General features: G+C 53.6%; 1 protein-coding gene across 5 annotated transcripts in view; it reads right to left on the reverse strand.

The window, feature by feature from the left end:
* The window catches only part of PKNOX2 (PBX/knotted 1 homeobox 2), a 258,254-nt gene that overhangs the window by 72,771 nt on the left and 167,976 nt on the right, over positions 1-17,507 (reverse strand). For 3 of the 5 annotated variants that reach the window (XM_061203224.1, XM_061203222.1, XM_061203223.1), the window contains one exon: positions 3,440-3,548. The exons of the other annotated variants lie outside the window; for them this stretch is intronic. In XM_061203224.1, coding sequence (XP_061059207.1) covers positions 3,440-3,526 — 87 coding nt within the window. In that variant the 5' untranslated portion in view covers positions 3,527-3,548. The remainder of the gene's footprint in view (positions 1-3,439; positions 3,549-17,507) is intronic. 5 annotated transcript variants of the gene reach the window in all.

Raw genomic sequence — 17,507 nt, forward strand, 5'->3', positions numbered from 1 at the left:
TCCAGTGGGTTGTTGCTTTTGTACTTTCTAAACTCACGATCTGTCTTTCGTGTACAATAAACACAGAGTGACATCCTTACAAGTAATCATGGAGTGTCCCCAGGACGGACTGGAACAGAACTGAGGGGCCAGAAGCTGGTTAGCTGTCAAAGCACTTGGCTTGTGCCCAAATAGCACGGGGCCATAACCATTAATGCTTCTGGACTAAAATGGGAAGAAGAAAAAGCCTCGCTCATATTTAATAACTTTATTCCCCAAACTTCAAAAATGAAATTGCCAAGTTAAGAACTTGCCTTGAAAAAAAATTCTAATTTATTATAAAGAAGGTCCGGGGCTTGGGAATTTTTTAATGCAGATTCCTAATTTTCCAAAGTGAGATTCTCCTGTGCATTTGAATAGATTATGCTCGGTATTGCTAGCCCTTAGCACAACGGGAACATTATTAAAACGACTGCCTGGGTCTCAGAGGAAGGGCCCTGCTTCTCCCTTCCTTTTTCATTTTGGGGACTTTGTAGCAGAGACTGTCCATTTCTACCTGTGGCAGAAACTGGGTTTCTGAGGAGGTGATAAAGAGATGTGCTCAGCAGTCCAGGCCTTGAGGAAACAAGTCATACTGGGTCCAAAAGTAATGAGATTAGACCTGAAGGAATGAAGAGGAAGCAGGGGATACCTTCCAGAGAGCCCCGTTTAGGAAGTGATTCCCCTGTGTGCCTGGCCCACACTCCTACTGGGCCCGGCTTTCCTGAGAACACTGAATGTCAAAGAGCAGCTGATTCGCCAGGACGATGGGCTTTGCCTGAGAAGCGGCGCTCAGCCTCTGACAGCACAAAGGGAGGAAGGCAGGAGGAAGAGCAAGTTCCCCAGCAGAAAACTCGCATGGAAGACATTCCCATGCGGCAGCCACTCCTAGAAGCCCCGAAGAGTGGGGAGAAGGGCGCCCCGAAAGCCAGCTGGCCTCAAAGTCTAGCACTCTGGAGAGAACAGCCCTTCCCCGTGAGTCAGAAGACTTTGTCCTGCAGACCTCACCCACCTCCTCCACTCCACCCATTCCGTCCATGCCCTAAGTTCTCCCCAGGATCCGCCCATTCTGGTCAGTTTCCTTGGGAACCAGTTTGGCTCAGGGAAGGCCCATGGGAATCTAGCCACAGTCTAGAAGCCTAGCCGAGGCCATAAAGACCGCAGGCCTTGGCCTGGTCACTTTACCATGGACACTGAGACTTCATTCCTGGACCTCTGGCATTACACGGAGATGTGTGGCTTCCCTGGAACAAATTATTCCTTGGCTGTATATGTGACTATTTTCGATGGTTAGGTTCTGGTGGCTCCTCAGAGAAGAGAGCCTCGGGACAGCCCCTGCGTTGGGCTTCTGCTCTGAGGCCTTGGATGGGGGACTGGAGCCTTCCTTCCTCCCCCAAAAGGCTAGAGCACCTCACTGGTGGCTTCCGGGGGGCTGAGCACCTTAGGGCTGCAATCCCACCTCCCCACCTCCCTCGGCAGCTGGGATGGATGAATCCTCAGCTGTATGCGGAGAATTAAATTAGGCTCCTCTACTTCACTGCACCCGGATCAGCATTTTTGGACAACACAGGCCCTCGCTGCAGCTCTCCTGCTAATGCCCACCAAACCCAAACTTCTCCCAGCTGCCCAGGAAGGCAAAACAGGGGGTGGGGCCGGAGGCAGAGAGGCAGCTGCCACCAGCTGTGCCAATCCAGTGCTCTCTGACCTCTTGGCCCTACCCTGGTCTGTCCCTGAGCCTTGGGGATGGGAGTGTGGGCCTTGGCATCCTCCACCTGCTAAACACAGGCAGTGTCCCGGTTGCCATACCCCAGTCCCACCGTGGAGCTCGGAGAGCAGCATCCAGCTAGGAAAGAAATGGAGCTGATGTTCCTGCCTCTTCATCAATACCCCAGGTGCCCCAACACTGCCTAAGCAGACAGCAGATGGGTCTGCTCTACTGAGGAAGGATGGTGTTTGTCCCCCATTATGGCCCTACGTTCCTAGGTCTCCACTGGTCCAGGCCGACTTGGTTCTGACTACAAAGGGAAAGGCCCTGACATAGCTGCACACCGGGAAGCTTTCAAACAGAGGAACTATGCAAATGCCAAGTCCAACCCACGGTCGTCTGTACAGAGCTACTGATGTGAACAGAGGGTCTGCTGAAGCTGAGGTCAGGGTGGGGAGAGCCCAGGAAGGAGCACGGAGTTGAAACGTGGGAGCGGGGTCGGGGGTGGGACAAAAGGACGTGCGCTCAAAGGTCAGTGCTTCTGCACTTATACAGGGGTAGGAGTCAGCGGGGGTCCGCGTGCTGGACACCCCGTAAAGCGGTCATTTCATGGGCGGATAACAGGATGGATAGGGCAGCACCGTGTGCTCACAGCAGGCTGTGGGTGTCGGCGCCACAGGACCTAAAGTGATGCACCCTGGGTCTGCGTCTTCGTGTCCTTTCCATACGGCACAGAGCTTCCCTGTGGTCGGGAGAAGGGCTGTGTCTGAAACCCTAATGAGTGAGGGATAGCAGAGCAGGGCAAAGACCAGCGATGGAGAAAGAATGAGAATGATGGCCTGGCACACAGTAGGGGCTCACTGCACATTTGTGAAATGAATGAAGGCATATTCTAGCTGGCTGCATTTCACATTATAGGTCGTCAATTAATAATAATTGAGAAAACAGGGAAGTGCGAAGGTGGAGGCTTCTGTGAACGCACAGCCTCATGATGAATTCTGAGTCTCAAAGAACCAAGCGTGGAGGGAAAGATCAGAAGTGACTGGTCTCCAGGACCTCCAGAGACCAACCCACAGAAGCTGGGCCAGGCTTCCAGAGGAGGAGAGGAGAGAACAGGAAGACAGGGTGACCTGCAGGAGGTGCAGCCAGGAAGAGCTCGGCGGGGTCTGCCGTATCTGAGCTGAGGGATGGAAACTGGGAACCAGAGGAAAGGATGGGAGAGTGTAGGGAAACAGTCCTGGCCTTTTTCTGGATAGAAGCTGGCAGAGTCCTGAAGAGAAGGGAGATTCCTCCAATAGGCAGGCAGAGACCGGTGACTAGGGGGATCTGGCAGAGGAAACCTCTGATCAAGAGTTTCCCCAAACACTCAGAGGCAGACTCGATTCACCTGTACCTGGGCCTCCCCGAGTGAGGGGTTCAGTGCGTTTGTCTGACGTCTGCTCTGAGCAGTGACGGGGGCGGGGGTGTGTGGCACAGGCCCGTGACTAGGTGCAGCACCCTGGGGTACCACGGTCCTCCACGCCGGTGACAGATCCTCAGGTGCGATCTGAACCCAGGGCTTTGCCAAGTGCATGACTCCCCTCAGGGGTCTGGCTTTGCCGGGCTCTCCCAGAGAGGCGCCCCAGGCCGGGCAGGGGAAGAGCTGAGGGAGGCCTGGCCCTGCCCTCCGCCCCCGGGAAGGCCACCACACCCCTCCCGGCGGTCAGTCGCACTCACCTGTGGGCTGTCCTGGTAGGGAGGGGGAGGGACATTCTGCGTGGCCATCATCGTCAGAGCGGGGGCTGGGGAGGCATGTTGCATCATGGGATGGATTCACATGGAGGATCTGTGGCGGGAGAAACGGGGCCGCACCGTTAATAGCTGCGCGCAGGGAGCCCCAGGGCCCAGCGGCTGGACATGCTCCCAGACTGGGCCACCAGGACTGACTGGATACAGCAAGGGCTGGAAGCCCTTCGTGGGGGACGAATGAGAGTTAAGGGGAGAAGCCTGGGTGGGGTGAGGCTTGCTGCGCTACGCTGACTTGCAAGAAACACTATTCAAATCACATGTAAAACCACCTGTGCACCCGCACCCCTGCTTTGTTCAGTACCAGCTCTGGCCTGGCGGGGGGGTGGGCTTGGCTGGGGGCAGCTCAGGGGGATTGGCGGCCATGAGGGCACCCCACGGTCAAGGGTGCTTTCCCTTCCCCAGGCCTCCCGGAGCTGCCACCTGCACCCTCGGGGCGGAAGCCTCAGCCCTCACGGTTCCAGATCCCCCCTCCCTGTCCCCAGGGTCTGCCAGCACCACACTAACCCCCCCAGGTGTGCTCACGACGCCCCCTAGTGGTGGAGAGGGACGTGGGGCGCTGGTTCCTCCTCAGACTCGAGGGTGGAGCAAGTACCCCATGGCGACCACCGGGAGGCGCTCTGGGAAGGGAAGGAGGCCGGGAACAGGGACCACGGCCACACAGACGTGCCTGCACATTCTCTTAGAAGACTTTCCTTGGCCTTGGTTCAACCCAGAGTTCAACCACACGTGGGGCCAGAAGAGCCGTTCGAAGCAAATGGTCCTCTTACAGAGGCGGAGACAGAGGCCAAGAGGAGAGAAATGTGTGTGTTTAGGGGGGAGAGGAGTGCTGGGAAGCCGGGATGGACCCAAGCTCTCCAGATTCCCCGTTCCGGGCTGCTCTACTGTACCAACCCCCCACCCCACCCCATCACCCGTAAGCGAGCTGCCCCCATTGGCCTCAAGGTCTCTTCTTGAATCACAAAGTGGTGCGTAAGTGGAGACAGCCTGGCAGTGCCACCCAAGGAAACAGAATGCTGCGAGAGCTGTTTAGCTGCAGGAGATGCCCTGAAATATTTAGAGCTGGAAACCACGCCTAATTGCCTGATACAGGAGGGTGCTGATGGGCGGGCAACCTTTGAGAGTATGACAGTCAGACCATCCCTCTCCTTCCTTCCTCTCCCTGGGGACCTCAGGGCTCCATCCTCTTCCCACCTGACGTCCTCCCACCACACCCTCCCCAGGGTCTTCCAAAATGTTCACATACCTGAATTCTGTGGGAGTTTGAGGGAGTCAAAGGGAGGGTCTCCAGGACCCTATGTGGAGTGTGTGTGTGTGTGTGTGTGTGTGTCCTGTTGTGTTGGTTCTTTTTCAGGAAGAGGTGGAAAGATCAGCTCTGGCTGACCTGAGTCTCCAAAGTACCAGGTGTGCTTTGACCTGAAGTGCACATGTGAAAGCACTGGAAATCCAGACATTCATTCAACGAATGTTTATCAGGTGTCAACTACATGCAAAGAACTGTGCTGGGGTGGGGAGACAGATGAGAGGAGGCAAGGCCTTCTCCCCAGGGAGGGAGGTGATGGTCCAGCGGGAAAGAAGAAAGTAAACAGAGGTTCCCGTGGAGAAGGCACAGGGAGGAATGCCTTTTCCTGTGCTGAAAACGTCGAGACCGCAGGTAATTCCTCTTTGCCCCACCGCTACCTCTACCTCACCCACCCTGGCCTCACTTCAGAAGATGGACCACCAGGACGTCTTTGCAGCAAAAGCACCCAGGGTCACCCCATCTCACACACACTAGGCACCGAGATCCAGGCTTTACTTCTGCAAAGAGGCTCGGAAGGGAGCCCTGGGGAAGCCAAACTCCACAGGCGGGGAACCATTGCCTATTTACATGGCTGGGTCTTGTCTGGGAGGTGGAAAACACCCAAGGAAGGAAAGAGCGGAGTGAAGAGGGTTCGGGGGGGAGGTAAGAGGATATAGACTCCTTGAGACATCAGAAAGAACTTCCAGAGTGAAGACTTCTGAGATATTAAATTGGGCGTGGAAACTCTCTTTCGGATCCGGAGGGAATAAAGGAAAAAGCGGTATTTCAGGGGTGTGCTAGGCTCAGCCTTTCCTGGGACTCTGGCAGATGAGATAACTTTGGATGAGGCCTACGGGTACTGAGGCAGGATCCCTTCCCGGGAGCACCAATCTTAGATGCTCCTTGGCCGGAAAAAGCGAACTTCTGAGGGGCTGCAGTGCCAGCAGCCTCCAGAAGGGGGAGCCTGGGGGCAGATTCTGGAGGCAGATTTTCTCCCCTTTTAGGGGCACCTAGTTCCCTTCCACCTTGGGTTTGGGTCTTTTGGTACCTCATTCCACGGATGAGAAAGTCATCACAAAGGCAAAGCACAGGAAGGTCAATGAGGAGGATCTGGGGTAAAAAGAGGGCTCTTTAGTCTGCATTCTTTTGTTCACTGTCAATCAACGGGAGGTAGGGTCGTTTGAGAGTCTCTGTCTCTAGAAATACTTGCGACAGCTGGATAGCTGCCCTACCTGGGGGTAAAGAGAGATGGCTAAGAGTAGTCTGCACCCAGAAACCACCACCGTCCAGGCTGAGAAGAGATTTTTCAGTCTGCAGCCTGCTGGACTGTGGAGCAGGGGCCAGAGGCCACGGGAACAATTTTCTGAGGACCCAGATGGCCCTTGCCCCTCCCCCTCCTCCCCTCTGGGGTCACCACAGGCCACTAGGCCACTGCCCCCTTGCCCTCTGGGGGCTTCTCCTGCAAGAAAACAGGAGGCCTTTTCATCAGGGGCTTAAGTTTCCTTCCCTGCTCGCTCAGGCACAGAAGCGTCTGGTAACCTGATGCTGGGGGAGACCCCGTGCCCATCTCCGGAAGCTCGCCCTTTTCTTCACACGCCCCCGCACCCGCACATGCGCTCCTTCCTCCCTCCAGCTGGGCTTGGGGGGCTGAGGGTCCATGTGGGACCATCCCCGAGAGGAGCGTGGGAATCTGACTTCTCTGGGCTGAGGCTCTACAGCTGGGATGCGGGGAGCTCCTTGAGCCATGGCTGGGCACCCGGGCCTCTGGGGAAACCTGCCGTTTTTGCGCTTCCTTTGGGAGCGTGGAGGGCACAGCAGGCCTGTCCAGGGCCTCCGAGCATTTGTCTGTGGCCGGAGGCTGCTCCACCCTGCCCAGGGGCCCCAGCCCTCTGTCACCAGACACCAGGGCACTGGAGGCAGCACAGCCAAGACGCAAGTGGAGGACACAGGAGGAGTGATTTACCACCGAGAAATTTCCCATGTCAAAAGATTGTTTTTAACGTTGAAAACTTTTCTTAGATGGCAGCTAGGAGGGGAAAAAAATAAAAAACCCTAATGCAACACTCAACACCACAATGATATCCAAGAAAAAATAATTTGTCACTGACATTATCTTCAAAAGGAGCTAAAACTGCCATTTTCCAGAGCTCAGGAGCCGAGGAAGGCAGTGCGCACAGGCTGGGGGTGGCTGAGGGGGCCTGAAGGACACCCCTCAGGAAGAGGGGAGGGGCAGCCCGAGAGCACCCACTCCCTCTGTTTCCTCAACTCCAGCTCCGCAGCCAGGTGAGGCCCTCCATCTGGAGCCCAAATGCCATCGTGTTGACAAACAGGCTTAGAAAAAAGATCCAAGCTCGTTAGGAAGGAGCTCATTAGGACTTGTTGACATGAAACCCATTAGACCAATTAACATTCCATTAACGGCCTGGGGCACCAAGGGGTTAACGGTGCCCGGCAGTAATTGGGCTGGGGTGCCGGGTTGGGGGCTCAGGGCCTTAAGGATGAGAAACAAAGTCTAGTTGGGAACTATCGGACCAGCCAGCCCCACAGCATCCGTTCTTGCTCCCTGACCCTGGCTGAGCCTCCAGTGTAGGGCCTGAGGTAGGAGAGGGGATGAAGGGACCAAATTCCCTGTGGCCTCGCACTGTCCCAGCCCATCGACTGAAGACTGGGCGGGTGGCTGGCACAGGATAGGGTTGGGGGACATCTCCACCCTCTTGCACTCTGATGGTCTTGTTTTCTTCATCCACCCCTCCCTTCCCCTCCCCCTCTCCACACCCCGCTTCTGGTCCAGTTCCTCTCTTAGCCCCGGGAAGTAAGTCTCCTCTCCTCTCCTGGATAGGTTTTCAAAAATGTTGCCCACTCTTACAGAACCTCTTTGGAGAAGCTAGAATCCTTGAGGGCCCAGAGCCTAATTCATCTTAAGAGTGTTGTAAGTCAGGGCAGAGGAGTCGGGGAGCGAGCACTGGCCCTGCTCTCCTTCCTTCCTTCCTTCCTTCCTTCCTTCCCTCCCTCCCTCCCTCCTTCCCTCCTTTCTTCCACATCAGGGCAGCTAAGAGGCAGCAGTGAGGCCCCCTAGGAGCCCTTGTGGACACACAATAGCAGTATTTTATCATTTGCCTTCCCTTGCTGCAAGAAGAGGCTGTGGAAGTCTGGGCCTCAAGTTTCCTCATCTGTAAACTCCCATGGTCAGACGGAGCCTGTGCTTAGGGTCAAAAAAGTCTGGATTCCACAGCCAGCTCTGCCATTTCTCTGTGCGACCTGCACAAGTCACTTTCTCTCTAGGTCTGCAAAATGAGGGAATTCACCAGAATATTCTGAAAGTCTTTGCCCATGGTTAGCACTGAACACAAGCTCTGCTGAGTAGAATGGAAATATCTGAAGCTCCATTCCAAAGGCTCCCTCATTTGAGAGTGAGGGAAGGAGGTCCCTGAGGCCGAGAGAGCCAGGAGCCCCCAGGTGGCTACCGCCCCCTCCCCCAACCCCAGGTCCGCCCCTCTGAGCAGCTGCCCAGGCCTGGGTTCTGACGTCTAGACAGATTTGCAGGAGGCTGAAATAACACCGTGAACTCAGCAGGAGGGACCAAAAGGCTGCATTAGTAACCTGGCTGGCTTCAGCTTCTCCCTCCGGAGCAGCCGCCTCAAGCCTGGCGCAATGCCGTTTATTTTCCTTCCGCGGAGAGCCTGGTCCAAAATGAGTCTCAGGCCCAGCTCCCTTCCCAGAAGCTGCCTGTAGGTGGCGCCGCGGAGCCCCGCTTTAATTGCATTATATAATATAACCTGTTTACTAAATCATGTAATCAGTCGCTTTAGGATTTACAGCTTCGGATGTGTACAGAGGATTGGACTTTGAGTCAAATTTAAAAACAAATAAGAACGAGAGGCAGCTGTTGCTGATAGTGTGATATTCATCTTTTGGAAACAAATTCACCCCACTGCTATAAATTATGCCTGGAAAAAAAAAAGTGTTGGTGGTGGGAAGGAGTTGGCTACGGCTCCTCTGCTGGCAACTCAGAGCGATGAATCTTGAAATAACGGTGTCAACCTGTCACTGATTTCATGTGACTCTGTGGATTTATCTAAAGAAACGAAGGCGTGCGCGCGTACACACACACACACACACACACACACACACACACCAGGTCTCTTCCCAAAACCCAGTAAGGGCTAGAAACCGCAGCTGAGACCTGAGTGGCCAAAGGAACTCGATGGTCTCTGAGCCTTGGTGCGTGGAGTCAGTACCGCAGTGACAAGGGCGAGGCCAGTGTGGGGATAGAGGGGAGGACCGAGGAGAGGGAGAGGGTACACCTGTGGGTGGGAAGCTTCAAAATGTGAGGAGGTCTGGTGGAAGTGTTTCAAAGTGAGGGAGAAGTGAAGGGTCCTGTGGAATGGGAAAGGGCCAGCCCCCCAGGACCCACGCCCTCACAGCCCAGCAAGCGCTGGACCTGGGCCTTTTTACCCCAAGTGTTCTGGGAGCTGGGCGGAAGCTCAGGGCCTGAGGTGACGGGAATGCCGTGGCCTAGTGGGTGCTGCTCCCCCGCCCCATCTTTCTGACCTCGGGGTGTTGGGGGCAAAGAGAATCCTCTAGTCTGATAAGACCAGGCTCACAGTAGGGGCGTGGGAGCCAGGAAGGTAACTGTGTCTCCACTGAAGGAAGGACGGTGGGGAAGAGCTGAACAGGATCTGCACTCAGGATCAGATCCCCGGCTCACTCGCTGTGCTGCACGCTGGCTGGCTAAGAGGGCACACCTCCCCGTTACCCGGGTTCCGGGGGCCACTGCACCAGGCACAGAGCCCAAGTCCTGGCAGAACGTCCCAGCCAGAAGGGCCACTTCCCTGGTGCCCCTCCGGTTTCTGCTTGGAACTCTCAGCGGGAAATAATTCTCTGCTGACTTGAGAAGCAGCAGAGATGACAACCAAGACAGTAGGCAACTCAGGCCCCTTGGCCACCCACAGCCCTCTGCTCTGACTGTGCTTCACTACTTTTCTGGGAAGCCCACTTGGGAGGTGGTCCAGGTCACGCCCTCTCGTGATGGCGCTGGTCTCTAGGAAACAGAGGAGCCAGCAGGGGCCAGCATGAGTTTGACCAGCTCTGCCGGCTTCCGCCTCCCTTCGAGATGGGAAATCGCCCTCTCTCCCCACCTCTCTCTCCTCCTTCAGCCCTGAACCACCATGTGGTCTTTGGAAGGGATAGGAGCCGACTGTGAACCGTCCCAGCAGCGAGGCCCCTCCTCGGCCTGTCCAAGGGCCTCCCCCTCCTCCCCTTCCCCATGCCCAAGGCCATTTTGCTCTTTGCTCTTTATCTGGAATAACAATATATCCCCCGTGGGGGCGGGTCAACAGGGTCATTTATGCGCTCACGGACCCCTGGGGATGAGCCAGAGCTCGCTGGGAGACCCAGTCCTGGGAGGAAGGGGATTATACTCCACCTTGGATCCCAGTGTGTCCACAGTGTAGTGGGGGGAGCTTCATGGTGACATTCCCTGCATGGGGTGGAGCTGTTGGGAATCTCAGACCCATGTTAGTCACCCTCCACACCCCTGACCGGGTTTCCCAGGGAGGAGCCCCGTCCTGCCCCACTGCCTCTAATTCATGGGGGCCCCCGGCACATCAGGGCCCAGAGTCAGGGCTGTAGCTTTCTCTCCTTTACTCCCCCAGTTCAGCTCGTTTTCATTTTGGCTTCAAAAAAATAACGGACCAGGGTCAGAGTTAGGGGAGCAGCCCTCGCTCTGGCCCTGGCATCTCTCCTGCCTGCTCTGGCTTCTCACACGAGGACCGGAAAGTGACAGAGTCCCCCGCTTTCCTCCCTGCCTCGGCTGTCACACCTTTTCTGGCTTCAAAAAGCCGCTGATATATTTTACAAACTGAAACAGCAATTTAATTCCCCCTGATAGCGGCAATTGTCCATTAGCTCTTCCTACCGAGGAGCTTAACAATAATTCCTTTCATCTGACTGCTTGCTTCTTCTTGATCTGAGAATCAATCCCATAAATAGCAGGCAAGAGTTTTCACATTACTCTCCCTCTCCAGCTTTTAGCATTCTGATGAAGATTCTCATCTCCTCTTTAAGCACTTTACAACTTGGCAATTTTTCCCCCTTTGGTTCCTTTAAACAAAATAAAACAAAAAAAACAGAAAGGGAGGAAAAAAAGCATGCTAGCTATAAGGGTAAGCACAGCCCTGCATCCTTCTCACAGAGAAGTGGTTTGCAGCCTCTCCTGCTGGGAGGCAGGGGGATGACAGCAATGACCTCTAATGGTCACCTCCAATCTTCCTTAAAGCAGGTGCTGCTCTGCCCCAGAGGCACCATCAGTCTGATCCTAAATTTCACACTCACCCACAGTTGGGTCCTGCTTTGGCCAGTGATGCTCGACTTGGAACGGATTTTCCCTTTCCAGGAACCCCCTCCCCTGTCACTGCATCCCAAGAATGGGGGTCGGGAGGCCATCGCTTGTTCCAGTCACTGAAGCCTCTCCCCACACCCATGACCAGCTTCCCGCCCATCCCTCAGGCAACCCTCGAACCTGGAGGTGGGATTCTGCCCTCTTTTTTTCATCTCCAGCCCCCTTCCTTTCTATCCAAACAGCATGAGTGGGAGAGGTGGGGAGGAACAGAGAAAGGAGAGAGCTTGAGGCCTTTCGTTCAATTATTTTTCTTCTCTTTCAAACATCCAGGCAGCCCTAGTGGTCCGGGGCAGAGGAGGGCCCTGCAGCTCCTCCGTGGGAGCGGGGCGGGTGGGTTGCCAGGGCAGCTGGGAGCCCCCGCCTTCTCCCTTGGGGCCCCGTCACGTGCTCCTTGTCTGCACACACGTGTAGAGAAACAAATCTAAAAATGAACCCAGGGACTGAAATCCCCCTCGACGAACCTGATTCCCAGGTTTATTATTATTTGTCGAGAGCTGACGGCAGCCGCTGCTCAGGAGCCGAGCTGAGAAAACAACTTGGGCTGGGTCCCCGAGGCTCGAGGCTCGCAATACAACAGAGACAGACACACGGCTCAGACGCTGGGGACCCCAGTTGGAAGGAGAGCTTCTGCTGCCCTACCTGCCTGCTCCCTCCCATCAGCCTTTCTCTTCTCGGAGGCAGTTGCCTTGGAGGCTGCCGCTCCCTGGGCGCCAGGAAGAGGAAGGAGAGCAGGAGAAGTGAGGGACCAAGAAGGGGTGGGGAGGGAGGGGTCTGGGTCGGGGGGAGTCCACAGAGGTAAGGGACCCTGGTGCCTATTGGGTGTGTCACCCACAATGCTCTCAGATTCTCCTGGAAGCAGAGGATGCTAAAAGGGTCAGCCAGGCCCCTTTTCTCTCTGAGAAGGACTGCACCACGTCCTCTGGCTGGATGATATCTGGTTCCATTTTTTTAAATTGCCTCCAGAAAAAAAAAAAAAAAAAAGGTCAAGAATCAGGACTGTGGAAGCAAGCGGCCCTTTGGGCTCAGTTTATCATTGAAAAGCCACTCATCCCTGATACTTCCTGACTCAGCCAACAGCTGTCCTCCCCCTGGGCCTCTGTGGGGACCCAGGTGAGCTCGTGAGAAAAAGGTAGGGGGACCAGGTAGCGTCCACAGTAATGAGGTCAACTTGTGGGAGGAAAGGATGCCAGCTGGGCTGCTTCAACCCTTGGTCCTCACTGCTGTTTGGAACGAGAGCAGGTACACTGGCTCTGTGTTCCTGATCCCTCAGAAAGGCAGCCCCGGTGGGGAGGGAGAGGAGGGGAGGATGGAGGCTGCCATTGAGAGGTGGTGATGCAGGGCAGCGAGTCCATTCCTGGGCATCACCATCCAAGCCCCAGCTGAGCAGGCAAGCCCTGTCGACCTCCTGAGAACTGTTTCCTCCACGCCTTTTGCTGTGCTTCTCTGCTGGCAAGGCCCTCTATATTACACTACCGCACCCTTTCCTTCATCAAAACTTTGCTCAGAAGCCTACTCCATGAAGCCTTCTTTACTTTCCACTCCTGGACCATCCTCTCACTGGGAGCCCTGCCGCTGGGCAGAAGGAGGGCACGTAGCATGATTTAGCACGACGCGTGTTTCTGCGTTACGGAAAAACTACTTCCCAGCCACATCCCATCTTGCCCGTTGAACCCTCTCCTCCCCAGCAGACAAGATCATGGCTTTGACTTGCATTTCATTCTGGGGGAAAAAAGTCTGTGCGATATGATTTCACAAGGTCTACCTCCTTACACAGCCTGGATATATATACAATTACAATTAAATTTCTTTGGTTTACTGTTAAAATATCAAACAAACAAATCTGGGACGGATAAATCTTTAAGCCCCAGCAATCATTTACACCTCAGTGAGAATGAGTTTGTTTCCCTGGAGCCAGTTTTGCTCAGGGCGAGATGATACCCAGAATTATTAACGACTGCCATTTACTGAGCCCTCACCATGCACCAGGCATTATGCTAAGCTTCTTTCACAGATAACCTTGTTTATTTTTCCCAACAACCATATGGTGTAGGTGTGATTGTTGTCTCCTTTCAAGGATGCGAACACTGAGGCTTGGAGAAATTGAGAGTTTCCAAATGTGACACATGGCCTGATTTCAGAGTCTAAACGTTTAACCTAGAGGTCTTGGGGCGGAGGTGGGGAACACCAGCGGAGGAGCAGAGCCCTGGAAATGGAGCAGGAGAAAGACAAGGCTGACTGTGGAAATACTACCATCTGCAGTCAGGACACCCAACATGGGCTGCCCTTCACTTCTTCTTCTTTTTTTTTTTTTTTAAATATTTATTTATTTGGTTGCGCCGGGTCCCGGTTGCGCCTCGCTGGCCCCCCAGCTGCGGCCCGCGGGCTCCTCAGCTGTGGCATTCGAACTTCCAGTTGCAGCATGCATGTGGGATCCAGCCCCTCGACCAGGGATCGATCCCGGGCCCCCCCGCACTGGGAGCGTGGAGTCCCAAGCACTGCGCCACCAGGGAAGTCCCTGCCCTTCACTTCTACATGGCCCACATTTCCAAGAGTCACATTGTATCGACACACCTAAACGTCCCCCGTTTGCCAAATTTGGGCTTTTGTACCTCACTAACGAGCACGCACTTTGTGCCTGCAGATGGTGAGGCCTCCTAACAGCAACCGTTCATTTCCTTCAGCCCTGTCTTCTTTGGACAGCAGGGTGTGTGCAAATTTATTTAAATACTGTATTGCATTTGCTCTTATTATTGCATAAAAATGAGTGGAAGATGGAAAACAAAGTGCTGATAGCAGCGATGAGAAGTCAGGGCCTCATAAACTCGATGCAACCAAGACAGAGATGCTTCCATCATCGCTGAGAGAGGCAGGTCTGAGCCTCCATCGTGGACCCACTGGACTGTGGGTTCAATTATGAAGGGAAAGAACAAAATTCGAGAACGAACGTGAAATGATGGAACACATGGTTGAAGACTGCATGTAAAAGGCAGTGTGTAATGGGGAATTTGATCAAGTGTCTCAGCTGTGGGAGCAGAACGCTGGAGCTGGAGCTGGGTGGAGGCGGGGCTGTCTGTGCCCTGACACCACACGCCGCCGCAGGCAGCTCGGGGCCAGGGCTCTGACTCACACTGGCTGGGGTTCAGGCAGTGTCTCCTTCCCGTGCTGTGGTCCAGGTGGGGCGGGGCGGGGTGGAAGGGGGCGTGCAGTCAGCCTGCTCCCTATGACTGTCTCTGCTTGGCTTTTTCTCCCCACCCCACCCATGGTTTTCCAGGGACCACCCACAGCTGCAAAGAAGTCCCTGTTCTGGAGAGAAATATGCCGTGACTCACAGGTTAAGGGGCACCTGGCTCTATCTTTGGAAAGCCTGTCCAATTGGGCAGTACTGGCTTTTTTTTCAGGTTGCGGGCACCCCATCCTTAGGGAACATCCAGTCTTTGTCGTATCTACCTGGGTCCTGACTTTATCCCCCTGCAGAAGCCCCTTCCTGCAAACCTTCTTTTCAGAGTCGCTTCCTTCCTCTCTCAGCCCAGAGGTTCCAGGCAGCATTCTGAAAGGGCGACCAGTAAAGACATCTTCGCAGGCCAGCAGTGGGGTTTTTACCCACACCCTCTGAAGCAGGAAGCAATTAAACAGAAGTGCAGAGGACCAGAGCTGTGATCTACCTCCCGCTGGCTCCTGGCTGTCCCCTGCCAAGCTCTCTCCCCTTCAACCTCCAGCCTTGGAAAAGGGTCTATAGTTCTCGGGTTTCTAACAGGGAAAACTTAGTCATATGCTGGCCCTTTCCACTGCACTCAACCAAGGAGAAGTGTTTCAGATTAGCAGCAGAATCTCTGAATACTAGCAGCTTGTCTGAAAATAATAACTCGCATCAAACCTTAATTCTGCCCTTTGCAATGATAACCCATTCCCTATCATTGTGGTCTCAGTGGAAAGAAAGAGTCCTGCCTTCAGTATAGAATCTTTGTGGACCTGAAGTTCAAGATTGTGCCTCTACTTGTGCCAGACCCCAACTCTCACGGCAGGACAAGGACAGGAGGGGGGTGCGGTGGGGAGGAGACAATTCCACACAGTGGACTCTGGCCCTGGGGGACCAATTAGGGTGCTCTGACTTAGAACAGAGAATGACCTTCTGGGATCTGAGCGCTTGTTGATCTGGGTCTTCCAGTATCTGGCCGGTTCAGGGAGAAGGAGTGCAGCATCTCAACTCCCAGATCTAGAGATTCTGTCCAGAGCAGATTGATCTGGGTAGGCAGGGGAGCTGCACACGAGGCACCTGCTCCCAGAGCCCATCTCTGGGGAGGGGAGGAAGAATAAATGGGAATTCTTGTCCAAGATGCTCCCCCAAGGGCACAGGTGGTCTCAGGCTGAGGCAGATCCCTGCTAACAGCAGGCCTCTCTGATCTCTTTTTTAGGGCCTGGCTGTCTCAGGTCAGAGCATCTGCTCTGCAGCATTGGGAAGAGAAGTCTGCTGTCTCTTTGTTCTGGAATTCATAAAAGTGAAAAAAAGGATCTCACCTAATGAGGCCCTTGCCATGGTGAGGGATCATTTCATGGAACAGGAGCTGTGTGTGCATGTGAGCTGAGGCTGTGGGGAGTAGAGGAGATGGGCAAAGGGAGATGAAGAGGGAAGGAGGCCCACGTAAGAATGATCTGGAAGGTCAAGGAGAGAGGTCCCCAAGGGGGACATTCAGGGGATGCTGAAGAAATTTGAGGTTTCAGGGAACTGTCTTGGGAGGCTGGCCGCTACGGCTGCCCTACAGCTTGACCTCAGCTTTCCCCTCACTCCTCACTCTTAGCTTCTTCCCCAAGCCCAGGAGCAGTGTTGGACCCAAGGCTCCAGAGCAGACTCTCCAGAGCAGATTGCCGGAGGGCTGGCAGAGCAGTCATGGGTCTGACTGCTGCCCCGTACAGAGGAGAGATCCCATCCAAGTCCACGCAGCAAGTTTAGCCGGTGTCCTAACCAGAACCCAATAGTCATTTACTGAGCACCTACTACGTGCCAGGCTCTGTGCTGGGCAGTGGACATTCCAGAAGAAGAAAACAGAGACAACTGAGTGGAATAAATAAAGATATGAAATGAAGCAAGATAGGTGACTTCAGATTTAAAGGGATCCCAAGGGCTGAGGAAGAGAAATAAAAAAGGAGCAAACAAAATCTCAAGCCTCAGCACGTAGTGGTGAAATTTCAGAACTTTAAAAAGAACAGAAAGCTAAAAGTAGATTCTCACTGCAAGACTGGAAATAAGAAGGTGGTGGAGTAGCACCATCAAGATCTATGAGAAAAAGGTGTTGAACTTGGGACCTGATCTGTGTTCTATCAGTCAAGTTCGAAGACAAGATAAAGTCCATTTTGGACACGTGAAGACGCAGAGTTTACTTCCCTCCCATCAATATAAAAATAACTAGAGGTGGTATTCCAGCAAAACAAAGAAGTCGGAGGAAGAAGACAACAGAAAACAAGATAGAGCAGCAGCCCAATGGGAGGGAAGGCAGCTGGAGGGAATGAGGGGTGGCTGTCAACTTGCGGGCCCGGGAGATTCCAGGCAGCAGTCAAGTGGTGACGACAGGACTCCATTCCCTTTTCTGTGGTCAAATCACACGATTTAGTTCTGTGGCTGAATAACATTTCCACCTTAAAATCAACCTAGAGTCAGAATGCGGAGGTAACCACAGTTATTTAACAGAATATGAATCTTCTAAATCTTAACATAAAGGTAGCACACAGACGATTATACTAAATAGTATAACACTATGTACTATGTAATATATATGCACTGTATTATATATACTACTATAGACTAAAAATAAATAATATCAAATATAGTTTGATCAAACTAATACAAATTGGAAGGAGAAGAACGTGTGCTCATCTCCCCAGCTTCCACAGGGGGGAGTTCATAAATAAACACATACATTAAAAAAGAGGGACTGAGGGACTTCCCTGGCGGTCCAATGGTTAAGACTCTGTGCTTCCACTGCAGAGGGAGAGGGTTCAATCCCTGGACGGGGAACTAAGATCCCATGTGCCGTGTGGAGCGGCCAAAAAAAATTAATAAATAAAATAAAATATCTTAAAAAAAAAAGAAGGACTGACGCATATTATATGACACAATAAGCGGCCACAAAATCAGCTAAATCAGAAACTGTTCGTCAGGGGTTAACTTTGGATGGTGAACCTAGCGGGTAGAGGTGTGGGAAAGAAGGGAGGCTTTTTAGAATACTATGTAGCAGTCAAAAATGATGGAGTAGATCTATTTATTTTGACGTGGAAAACTCTCCATTATACAGCCTAGGTTAACAAGGCAAGTTTTTTTTTTT

The sequence above is a fragment of the Eubalaena glacialis genome, chromosome 10 (assembly GCF_028564815.1).
Source record: "Eubalaena glacialis isolate mEubGla1 chromosome 10, mEubGla1.1.hap2.+ XY, whole genome shotgun sequence".
Taxonomy (NCBI): Eukaryota; Metazoa; Chordata; class Mammalia; order Artiodactyla; family Balaenidae; genus Eubalaena; species Eubalaena glacialis.